Here is a 12555-nt window from a genome sequence, read left to right on the forward strand (position 1 = left end):
GCATCAGATTTACAGAGGAGTATTGTCCCCGCGCTCAGTTTGGCTTTGTGATGCCATAATTGCAGATACAATCCCAGAGATAGAAGGCAGTTTTTAGTCTTTGTGAGTCCACGAGGAGCAGAAGATTTTGTGGGCTGGTTCTGAAAATGTGTCCATCACTTTTCACACATATAACGGCTGCAGCACAATACAGGCCATCAGTCACGCTGCACGTTTCGGACGACGTTTTCGGAGACGTCTGCTACCCACCAGCTCGATAGCTAACCGGGAGCTCGAGGGTTAGTGATGCGGCCGAGAACGGCACAACTCCCGGCACATCATTTTCAGATCACCGCGGACTTTCGCTGCTCGGGTTAAACGTAATATATAAGTCACTTAGACAACCTACAAATGTTATTGTTGGGCTTTTTTCAGTGTTTTGTTTGTTCGTGAGTAAATCGGTTTGGCTGAGATTAAAGTTATTAGATTCGATTAGATAAAACTTTATTAATCCCCCGGGTGGGTTCCTCCTTGGTTTTTACACAGCTGACTAAACGTCAAACAGAAAACTGATTAAACAGAAGTATGAGACAGTCGAGAATATACTCCGGTGTCCTGTTATATTTTAGATAGCAAGGAGCAGACGGCTGAGTTTATTAAACTCCACCGAGACAGCGGTGACGCTAATCAGAAGGCTAGACCGTCCAATTTCACGGCCGTTTACTTCCGGCCTACCCGACCTTCTGAGGACCCGGCCCACGTAGACCGCGAAGGCCGGGATGCAGCCCATGAATTTGACTCGCCGCTCTTAAAGTGTGTGACTGGCTGTGACGCGGTGCCGCTGCGGCTCGTGATTGGTGAGGGGCTCCACGTGGTGCTCAGCACCGCTCAGAGTAGCACCGCCCCGCCTAGATGTGTGCTGCTCATTGGAGGAAGGTGCTTTGAAAAGGCGATTGGAGTGTGACGAAGCCGCCCGCGCTCTGCGGAAATAAAAGCCAGGCTCGGCTCTGATCGGGCCACATTTCCTTTGAGTGTTAACACTGCGAAGAGAAGGTTCAAAATGAGTGGGCGTGGCAAAACCGAGAAGATGACCAGAGAGGATTGGAGGAAGAAGAAGGAGCTGGAGGAGCAGAGAAAGCTGGGAAACGCTCCAGCTGAGGTGGACGAGGAGGGAAAGGACATAAACCCCCACATCCCACAGTACATTTCATCAGTGCCGTGGTACATCGACCCATCAAAAAGGCCCACACTAAAGCATCAAAGATCACAGAGTGAGAATGAGAAGCAGTACTCTGCAATTGGAGAGTGGTACAAGAGAGGAGTGCAGGAGAGTGCAGTTGCAACTGAGTTCCGTAAAGGGGCTTGTGAAAACTGTGGTGCCATGACACACAAGAAGAAAGACTGCTTGGAGCGACCCAGAAAAGTTGGTGCCAAATTCACAGGAACAGGGATTGCTCCAGATGAACACGCTCAGATCCAGTTTACCATGGACTATGATGGAAAGCGTGATCGCTGGAATGGCTACGACCCCGAGGAACATCAGCGCATTGTTGAAGAGTACGCCAAAGTAGATCTTGCCAAGAGGACACTGAAAGCACAGAAACTTCAGGATGAGTTGGCCTCGGGAAAACTGGACCAGACTGAGCGGGAACATGACAGTGAAGATGAGGATGAAGACAAATATGCAGATGACATCGACATGCCCGGTCAGAACTTTGACTCCAAGAGACGAATCACTGTCAGGAATCTGCGTATCAGAGAAGACACAGCTAAATACTTGAGAAATCTGGATCCAAATTCAGCGTACTACGATCCAAAGACGCGAGCAATGAGAGAGAACCCGTACTCCAACACGGGCAAGAACCCTGATGAAGTGGGGTACGCTGGAGACAACTTTGTTCGCTACAGTGGAGCCACAATTTCCATGGCTCAAACACAATTGTTTGCCTGGGAGGCTTATGAGAAAGGCTCCGAGGTGCATCTGCAAGCTGACCCCACCAAACTGGAGCTGCTGCATCGTTCCTTCAAGGTCAAGAAGGAGGACTTCAAAGAAGAACAGAGGGAGAGCATCCTGGAGAAGTATGGAGGCCAGGAGCATTTGGATGCACCACCGCGGGAGTTGCTGTTGGCCCAGACGGAGGACTACGTGGAGTATTCACGTCACGGCGCTGTGCTGAAAGGACTCGAAAAGGCTGTCGCTCGCTCCAAATATGAGGAGGACGTGCTCATCAACAACCACACTTGTATTTGGGGTTCCTACTGGAAAGACGGCTTCTGGGGGTACAAGTGTTGCCATTCCATGGTCAAACAGAGTTACTGCACAGGATCAGCTGGAATTGGAATTAACAACTCAGAGTGCACTCCATTTGAAGAGGCAATAACTGAGCCACAGGAGGAGGAACAGCCCAAGACTCTGCTAGAAATGCATCAAGATAAGATGAAAGAGAAGAAGAAAAAGAAGAACAAGAAGCGCGACACCGACAGCAGTGATTCGGAGGATGAGGAGAAGAAGAAGGAAAAGCTGAAGAAGTCTCTAGAAGCAGAGGACAAGCGGGTGAAGCAGGTGAAGCAGGTGGAGATGCTAAGAGGCCGTACAACAGCTTGTTTGAAGTAAAGGCTCCCACTGAGGAGGAGATGGAGGCCTTCCGCATGAAACGCAGCAGGCCAGATGATCCCATGGCTTCCTTCTTGGGACAGTGACCTTTTCAGTCCCGGCAGATTCCCCTAAACTCTCCCCAAGGACTCTACTAGAGCAGCTGCTCAGTAAAATATAAAATCCCACATTCACTCAAGTTTTGTGTTTTGGAAAGAAGTGCTGGAGAAACTGTACAGTATTTTGTAAAAGTTAATGTTAACACATTGTTTTGAAGCTGCATGTCCATAAAATGTAGAACAACAATAAAAAAGGTGTTTCACTTCAACAGGAGACATTTAAATACTTTCAAACCTTTCAAATTCAGTCTTTACAGGAAACATGAGAAACGTAACTTCATTTCTTTTTATAATAAAATCCATTTGCCTGAGGGGGAAAAAAAAAAAAAAAAAGCAAAGCCAGAGCTAAGGCTAAGACCCGTTCATCCCGTGCCGGGCTCCAGTTCCCCGTGGGTCGTGTCCACAGGCTGCTGCGCAAAGGCAACTATGCGCAGCGCGTGGGTGCCGGCGTCCCCGTCTACCTGGCAGCTGTGCTCGAGTACCTGACCGCTGAGATCCTCGAGCTGGCTGGCAACGCAGCCCGCGGCAACAAGAAGACTCGTATTATCCCACGTCACCTGCAGCTGGCTGTGCGCAACGACTTGGCGGAGTCACCATCGCCCAGGGTGGTGTGCTGCCCAACATCCAGGCCGTGCTGCTGCCCAAGAAGACCGAGAAGCCTGTCAAGGCCAAGTAAATGCCAAAGCCTCTGCTTCACGCACGAAACAAATAAACAAAGGCTCTTTTCAGAGCCACACACTTCTTTCTGAGCAAACATCCTCGTGTATATGGAAATGTAGTATTACCTTATTCTCGCCGACTTCTGTGTGTGTATGTATAATCATTACCTTTTAGTTACTTACCTCTTATTACTCTTTCAAAATGATTCCAGAAAATATTTCTTTTCAGCAACTCATGTAATACTGCACACTTCTTCTTGGATCAAAACCACTTGCAGTCTCTCTCGCAGCGTGACCGATGCCCGTGCCTTTTTGACCTCTGTTAGCTTGTATCTTTCAGAAATCTGTCACTTTATTCTAACAAACTTGCTCAGGTCAAAAGATCACGTTCAACACAACTGACTACATCACGTTTTTACGGTCTTAACAATTCGGAGCTACTCATTACTGACATGCTAACTACGGCCGTAGAAATGCATCATGGTTGACATTAAAAGCAGATCCTAAGCTCGTGGAAACAGACACGACGTGGTTCATGACCAATGTTCCCTCTAATTTTTCATGTGTCTGAGCGAACACACAAACTCCCTGAGCGGACACTTGGACCACTGTGAGCAACAGCAGACGTGTGCACTGTGGTCACGCAGGCATCGAATCCATCCAAGTTACATGGTTTAATAAAGTAATCAAATTACAGCATTTACATTTATGTTAGACTACTTTTAATTAAGTGCTTTAGCCCCACTTACAATGAAAATTTAAAAAAAATCTTGTTCATGACCTGTGTAGTATGCTAACACAATTGGAAGTAAAAATAACTTGAACTCCAACTTTGAAAACACAACTTTTTGTTTTTTTAATATAAAGCTTTGACTTGTATTATGAGTCTGTGGTCTGGGAGAGAGTCTGTAACTCTCTGTCTGCAAAATACAGCATACAATGACCAATGTTGGGCAATTAATTACATAGTTACTTCTTCAAAAAAGTAACTGAGATTTGCAAATTTTTTTGCAGCTGTTTATCTAAAAATGCAGCCAAGGCGTTTTTTAAAATAAACATTTCAAACTTTCTACAGAACAATCAGCTGTTCTGCATCAAATCTGAATCCACACAAATTATTTGTGCCACTCCAAAAAATAATTCGACCAATAGGAAAGGGGGGGGGGGGGGGGGGTTGGTTTTGTTTTTGCTCACAGGCTTTCGAGTGTTTTCCTTATAAAACGCCGTTTTTACCGTTTCTTCCCGCAGTAAATATAAACAACGATAGTATTCAGGAAGAAAACCAAACATTGTCATTGTCATTAACGTGGCTTCACTCCACATCAGCCGCTTTGCTAGCTAAAACACCAGTGTCGGCACATAAGGACGCTGTCATAGCCTGTCAGCGACGTTGATTAGCTGCGTATATATGAATGTGAATCACATTATTGGCTGGACTATGGGATAAGGTGGCATCGTTCTAATCCCATACGGGAGCAGCCAGTCACTCACTGACTAACACTGCAAAACAGAATTGTTAAAGTTTTAATTTTAATTGCAATTCAGGTTAGATTTTTTTTGTGCGCAACGCAGATTTTCTGTGCGCAGAGAGCAGTGCGCAATTACGCATGCGCGCAGCTTAGAGGGAACATTGTTCATGACACATGAGGCAAGACCACAAACTTTGTCAAACGCAAAAGCCATAACACAGAGGAGGGGGAGGGGGACGTGTGGTGGACGTACTCTGGTGCTGCAGGAACTATCCAGGTGCAGAGGGAGGAAAATGTGGAGCCTTTTGCGACGTGTTCAGCGCTGCTGCTGAATTTGGGAAATTTTGGAAAGTCACTTCCGTCTAGGCTTAGGTTTTTGTGTCTATATTTTGAAATAATGGGAATTCCCCCGCATCCTTAACGCCAAGGAAGCCCATTTGTTGAAATGTGCATTAATCAAAATGGTCATGACATTAGTCATGAAATAAATACATGCGACAACAAATAGCTGCATAGGTTCAGCTTGGAGTAAAGTGTGTGCTTGAAATCACCTAATATCAGTTCAACTGGCCTAGATTTAGTCAGGTCGGGTTGTAGAGTGGAGCATTTAATTTGATTATATTGGCTCGGTATTCTTAAAATATACAGTGTGTTTCCACTAAAACAGCTGTTTAGAAATAAAAATAGAAGGGAAAAATATTCCATACGTAGATGATAATAACATGCATCTATTAATTTATTTCCAGTCATATTTGTTGTTTATTAAAAAAAAAAAAGATGTAGGTGATGACTTTTAAAGGTTTCTTGTATTATAATGCTTCATAGTAAGAGATAAGAAGTGGTTTGATGTATTGACTATGAAGGTGTGACTGTAAACATAGTTGTAGATTTCTGAAGACACAGCACTCATGTACATATGACTGTTCCCACCACAAACACATGACCCTATACTGTGTTCTCTGCATCTGTTCCATTGTTGCGCTGATCATCACCTGCGCACATGTACACACACACACACACACACACACACACACACACACACACACACACACACACACACACACACACACACACACACACACACACACACCTCCTGAGCACTTTTAATTTTTAAGGGTTGTCTTACAGTATGTTTTGTTTTTTGTTTTTGTTTTTTTGTTTTTTTTTCTTCTTTTTTCTTTTCTTTTCTTCTTGAAGAGGATGCTAGGTATAGGCTGAGATGGAGACAGAGGCTGAGATGAAACCTTAAGGTTGAAATTAGTTTAAAGTCCATTTGAAAGCAAGCCTCACTACTTGGCAGCTCTCTTGGTAATTTATCTGGGCACTTATTTTGAAGCCCATGTCCAAAGCAATGCTAATTAATTGATGACTTAAAAACTTCATGTATGGAGTTATCTGCCAAGTCTTATGGAAAAATGCTAAAAAAAGTTAACTGACTTTGCCCCAGAATCAGGTTTTTATAAAGCCGGGATATACTTCTACTACTAATTTGACTGTTGCTGAATTCTTTCATAGATGCCAGTTAAGAATTCCTTCAGTCCCATATCTTTGTCTCATAAAGTCTCTGGTTTAACTAAAGTCTGCTTTGTCAGCTCCTGTGACTATTGCAAGCTGCCACATTTCGTTGACACATGGTCTCCGGTTGTCACATTGAAAGTTTCTTTTTATGTGTGTCAGCATAAAGAGAGTGATGTTATTGCGTTTTACATATTTGAACTTTCCAAATTATGTGACCTGCTGAACTAAAAGCTGTTGGTAATTGTACTGGCTTTTAAACGATGGAACATTTCCACAGGCTAAACAGTTTCCATCCATGTGTGCTGCAATCAGAAGTAAAAGAGTGAACAATTTACATAAAGAACACCAAATTCTTTTTTCCTTGGTCCGAGGGGAAATAAATCACATTATCACCTTGAGCCTTCAGCACATAGAGGCAGAGAAAAAAGAAAAAAGAGAGAAAATTTAGTTTCCCAGATATCAAGGTGATTAGCACGGGCACCTTCCAAGCAGATGCATAAACACTTACCAACACGTGAAGTGACGAGACCGCTCTGAGCAGAGGCTGAGAATGACTTGAGTGGCTTATTTCTCCTTTGGGAATTAAGTCATCGGCTTCAGGGATATCTTCCTGGCCACGGGGGTTGCCATAGCAACGGGATATGACATGTGTATTGCCTATTCAAGTTTTTTTTCTTTCTTTTCCATTTCCTTTTTTTTTTGTGGTTGTCACAACCTTCTTAAAGAAATCCTGTGAAGATCTCTATCTCTCTTTGACCCACAAGCACACCTCCTGGACCTGAAAACTAACATCCACATAGAAATAACATAAACCATCACACTGAGCACAAAATGCCAATGTAGTAACTTCCAGATAAATTACTATATAAAGTGCTGCTCTACATTTGCCACCCACACGCTCCTTAATGGTTCCTAGAACCATTATCAACGCTTTATTATTTGAATGCATCTTTTATATGAACTACACAATAAAAAAAAAACAGCCTCCTGAAGCCAAATCAGCCATCCAGAAGATAGTCTTCCATCATGCCTCACTTCTTGTTCTCCTCCAGTGGGTGGCAGTGTTCCCAGCCAGTGTGTGATATAGGAAGGCAGCCTATCATGGCTGTCTTGTGTGCTTTTCTAAAGGCTTATGTGCTCAGTGATCCTTGGTGACTGGCCCTCCTGGTGGAACACCTTTTGAATATATTGGCTTGGAAGAGGTTAGTGTGGGAATCCTGCACCGAACCCTTAAGGTGGAAAAGTGTAATTTCAGACTCCACCTTTGAGACTATGAGTTCCTTCCTAATAAATAATAACAGAAATGTAATTTTTTTTTTTTTTTTTTTTTTTTTTTTTTTTGCCTGTCCCGTTTGGCTCTTTTGCCATCAGAATTATTGTCTAAAGGCAAAGAAAGATGCCCAACGGATTTACTTTACCAAATTGACCATCCCAGCCTTGCCATAATGGTCCATTTGATTCACCTTTTATTGTTTATTTTATTTTCACTTGCTGAATACGGGACAGACTTGACTGGAGGAAAGAAAGGGAGAAAGAAAGAGGGAAAGAAACAGCTGAGAAGAGGGACGGGGGAGAAGGACAAAAAACAAAAACCAACAGAATGGGCAGAAGAAAAAAAAGAGAGAAAAAAAAATGCATATATCGATCACCTGGATCACCTGTTGAGAAAGAAAAAAGAAAACAAGCAGAAGAGAACAAGAGTAATAGAATAAACAGCATCACAATGATATATGGGAATATGACAGTAAATACTAAATATTAAATATTATTGTGCAGCACATAAGATCAACAGAACACAGTGTGCTTTGAGGTAGGAGCCAAAAAGGGTGTATGTAGTTTGTGTGTCTGATCACCCGTGTGTACACCTGTGAGCATGAACGCGCTTGTATTCAAAAGGTTTCTTCATGTAACGATCTGCTAGATGGTGTGGGGAGCCACTGCCCCGTCCTCCAGGGCATGAAGCAGGTATGGAGGAGATCAAAACTCCAGACATCCAGAGGCCCCCAGAACACAAGAGACCAAGGAAGACCAACAGAGGGGCAGCCGCGCCACTGTCCCAGAAAGAGCTGAGGAGAGTCCCAGATGAGGGCTCACTCAGCAGCCGCGGAGCAGAAGCCAGGGGGAGTTGAAGTGACGCGCCCGTGAGCTCCGCCGGCAGCCAGCTGTGCCTGAGTGACCGAGCCCCAGGCCGAGAGGCCGAGTGCACCCCACCTCCCCGCCTCCAAACCTTGGAGGGCCTGAGATGTCCCCAGGGAGGTGGCGTCTGATACCCAACCTGACATATAGACACAGACATACAGGCACACACAGATACAAACATCCATTCCCACCCTCATGCTCTCATATGCACTTACTCAACACTCAACCAACGTGGAGACAGACATAAAGAGACGCTGTACACACGATCACACTCCCCAAGCGTACTCTACGAACCGGGTCTAGGTACCCTTGCCCCTGGAGGGGGGAACTGCACCCAGACCCAGGTGGTGTTACCCTTTTCCCTGCGGTGGGGAGAGGCAGACCGCCCCGACTCCGCAGCAGCAGGGAGGCCCCACACTCCAGACCGCAGTCGGACGGCCAACTCCTCCTCCTAGCCCCCCCGCTCCAGCAGGCCGCAGAGAATGGGGGTGAGAGAAGACTCCAAACCTCCCTCCACCCGCTCATTGTAGTGTTGATGCATGTGTGTTCTAAGGTGCATTTAAAACCCAGGAGGGCATGGAGCTACCTGCCAGAGAGCAGCAGGTAAGCGCATAGTCCCTCCTGCTAGCCCTCAATGTCTACGTGTATATAAAAATTGAGAGGTGGGCAACGACGCCAGGGGTGAGACGTACACCCTGTATGTTTTGCACCAAGTATGGCAGCAATTTCCTAATGTCATAACCCCCCCCCAATTTGGCAATAAAACTCTTTCTGATTGTGAAATGTGAGCCGTGACAGTAATACGTGTTATGAGAAAAAAAACAAACCCAAAAAGTATCTTATCTTGCTTTAACAATAATGCTATTATTGTGAATAACAGAGTGTTGCGTGATTGTGAGGAAGGAGCTCTGGTGTGTTGCTGTGGTGGCTCTGAGAAGAGCCGTTGTTGAGTGCGAGAGAGTGTTGGCAGCTCACTTCTTCTTGGCTGCTGTGGCCGCCTTCTTGGCTTTGGGCTTGGCGGCCTTCTTGGCGGGGGCTTTCTTGGCTGCGGGAGGCTTCTTGGTGACCTTCTTGGGGCTCTTGGCTGCTGCCTTCTTGGGGCTCTTGGTGGGCTTCTTGGCCGCCACAGCGGGCTTCTTGGCCTTCTTGGGGGACTTCTTAGCGGCTGCGGGCTTCTTGGCTGCCGCTGGCTTCTTGGGGGACTTTTTAGCGGCTGCTGCCGGCTTCTTGGCTTTGGCAGCGGCGGGCTTCTTGGCTTTGGGAGGGGCTTTCTTTGCGGGCTTCTTGGCTTTGCTCTCGGTAGCCTTCTTGTTCATCTTGAAGGATCCGGAGGCCCCGGTGCCCTTGGTCTGCACCAGAGTGCCCTTGGCCACCAGGCTCTTGATGGCGGTCTTGACGCGGGCCTTGTTCTTGTCCACATCGTAGCCTCCGGCAGCCAGAGCCTTCTTGAGAGCGGCTGTGGACACGTCGCTGCGCTCCTTGGAAGCGGCCACGGCTTTCACGATCAACTCGCCCACGCTGGGTCCCACCTTCTTCGGCTTGGAAGCCGTCGTCTTCTTCTTGGCCACCTTGGCCGGGGCGGCGGCAGCAGGAGGTGCGGGTGCTTCCTCTGACATTTTCCTCTTTCCTTCTGATCGAGTCACGGTGCAGTGATGGCAACTCGGAAGCGTCACGCTGCACTTAAACGCACCGTGAGAACCGTGGAGAGTGAATGTAACGCGCGCCGCTCTCGCGTGCACCACGCAATGCTTTAGTTTGTGTTTCGTGTCTCGGGATCAAAGAGCTCAAAGTGAGTGTGTGAGCAGCACTGCAGGCCGACAGTGGAGCAGTCCACAGCGGACTCGTGTCTCCTCGGGCAGGCCTCGTGTCGGGCTCTCGTGCTCTCTGCTCTTGCTTTGTGGAGCCTCCAAAGCTCAGCGACTCAGTGCGGAGCTCAGCGCTGCTCGGCGGCTTTTTTGCGCTCTTTTCTTTCCTAAAACAAAGGAGCCGCAGCACAGCTCCATGAAAAGCCCTTTTCCAGCTCAGACACATGTTCGTTCGCGCACTCCGACTTAAAAGCAGCATCTGGTGAGCGCAGCTGTGGGACAGCAAACAAACACAGCGATGCAGCTGGACGCCCACGGAGCAGCGAGACTTCTGTGAGAGCTGCTCACTTCTAACCAAAGCACAGCGGCCTCGAGTTTCACTCACGTTGTTGTATATCAGAAATCACCATTAGTTAGTCACCTTACGGCAGCTCGCTTCCACACTTTGGCCCTGATCTCTTAGTCTGCATCAGTCAGTTTCCTTCCAGCTACAGTTACCGACTCTACTATAAACAACAACAGCGAATGAACACGTGAATACACACATCCACCAACTGATCACTAAGTATCTCAATGTGCAATACTCAATACCTGCTAAAAAACATCCAACATCTCACTATTAAACATTCTCTTTTTGTCGCTACTAGTCAAACGTATTTTTATATCTATTTCATTTATTTAATCAGAGTAATATTGCTCTTATTTTTTGGCATTTAATAAAGGGACTAATAAACTAATAAAGCTTATCTTATGTCCTGGATAGCGACCTCAGTCTAATCTAGTACAGTGCATTTAATTATGCCCAGTATATCTGTGCTCCTTTTTCTGGAGGATTCTATTATTCTTCCACCCACTAAAAAAATGTAACCACAGATTGTTGTCCAAGATAAGTAAAATGCTGCACAATACCTCCCACCCTCCCATCGTGTGCTTGACCAGTCACAGAAGAGCGTTTAGTGAGAGACTGAGATGACCAAAATTCACCTCTGAATCAGAATCAGAATGGGTTTTATTTCCTAATGTTGAGCAGGTTTACAACATTAGGAAATTGCTTCGGTACTTAGTGCAAAACACTCTGTAAGACAACACTTAACTAAACATAAAAAATAAAAGTGCTAAGCAGATAGATATATCTTATTCAAAGCACTTGCTACAATAGTTGTACTATCTAAAGGCATATAGAAAGGTGGCTACGGAGCCAACAAATTAAGAATTAGATTGAAGATAGCTTTGACGGAAATTCCTCTTTGAGCATCACTAGGAAAGCTGGATGCGTAGGACACAGCAGAGCCTGCCTGTGGGATAGGCAGTATAGGCAAATGGTAAAGATGCCTTCCATCCAGGGGTACCACAAGTGGGGGAAGAGAAAACACATTGGACTCCTTTTCTTATAATAATAAATACAAAAACATATTAATAATAACTTAATATAAAAATATATATTGATGGTAGTAATTCATACCTTTCCTAGTATCCATTTGGACATCTAGGGTAGCTAATGTTTGCCCTCTAACAGGCCAAACAAACCACGCCTTTATCATAGTTGTTAGTCTAGTTGTGTGATTATAGTGTTAACGAGCACATCAAGTCAAGTGGCTTTGTCATTTCAACCATGTGCAGTGCTACAGTACACAGTGAAGCAAGATAGCGTTCTTCCAAGACCGTGGTGCTACATAGGACAATCAACACAGGACCACATAAAGTGCAAATGTACAACATAAGAAAAACGGTGCAACCCCAGATCAGAACGATACAGACAAATTGATACTAAATTTTAAGTTTACTGCTTCTTTGGATTCTGCTATGCAAAGTTTTTGTGAAATGACAAACTTAACTTTGGATATCAGAAAAAAAAACAAACAAAAAAACACGCAAACACTTCCATTTTACACAAAGTAAAGAAACTGTCAAAATGAGTTAACTGGCCAGAGCAACACTTGTGTTCAGGTATTTTGTGGAAAAAGTACTGTTTTCAATTTGTTTGTTTTTTTGGAATTTTCTTTGTATTATATTATAACACACACACACACACACACACACACACACACACACTATCCCCAAAGGGCAATTAAGATACAATGGAGCAGCATGACGTTGAAGACAAGGACAGGGCATAAACAGGCAATAAGAATGAGATAATAAATACACAGCATATACACAGTTTTAAAATTAAAGTGACTGAATAGGTGAATAAATAACTAAGTGACTAAAAGTGAATAAAGTGTCGGCAGCACAAAAAGAGCGTAGAGTAGTTTACAGGTGTGGGAAATGGTC

The 12555-nt window shown here is 45.1% G+C and overlaps 2 protein-coding genes and 1 pseudogene across 2 annotated transcripts; 2 read left to right on the forward strand and 1 right to left on the reverse strand.

Annotated features, from left to right (window-relative positions):
- The first annotated feature begins 968 nt into the window (after positions 1–968).
- On the forward strand, positions 969–2858 carry LOC120716675 (pre-mRNA-splicing factor SLU7-like). The gene is given in 2 exon segments (XM_040004250.1): positions 969–2552; positions 2555–2858. Coding segments are annotated over 2 exon segments (1638 nt in total). The 5' UTR covers positions 969–1039; the 3' UTR covers positions 2680–2858.
- LOC120716645 lies at positions 2854–3480 on the forward strand (annotated as a pseudogene).
- A 5706-nt stretch (positions 3481–9186) lies between these two features.
- Positions 9187–10286, reverse strand: LOC120716684 (histone H1-like). The gene has a single exon (XM_040004263.1). It carries the CDS (start codon positions 10090–10092, stop codon positions 9448–9450), a length of 645 nt encoding a protein of 214 aa, XP_039860197.1. The 5' UTR covers positions 10093–10286; the 3' UTR covers positions 9187–9447.
- Positions 10287–12555: the final 2269 nt, after the last annotated feature.

This window comes from Simochromis diagramma, unplaced genomic scaffold, assembly GCF_900408965.1.
Source record: "Simochromis diagramma unplaced genomic scaffold, fSimDia1.1 OVJJ01000565.1, whole genome shotgun sequence".
NCBI classification, from domain to species: Eukaryota; Metazoa; Chordata; class Actinopteri; order Cichliformes; family Cichlidae; genus Simochromis; species Simochromis diagramma.

Excerpts from the sequence above, each read along its gene's own strand:
- LOC120716684 (XM_040004263.1), bottom strand. The coding sequence starts at position 10,092 with ATGTCAGAGGAAGCACCCGCACCTCCTGCTGCCGCCGCCCCGGCCAAG.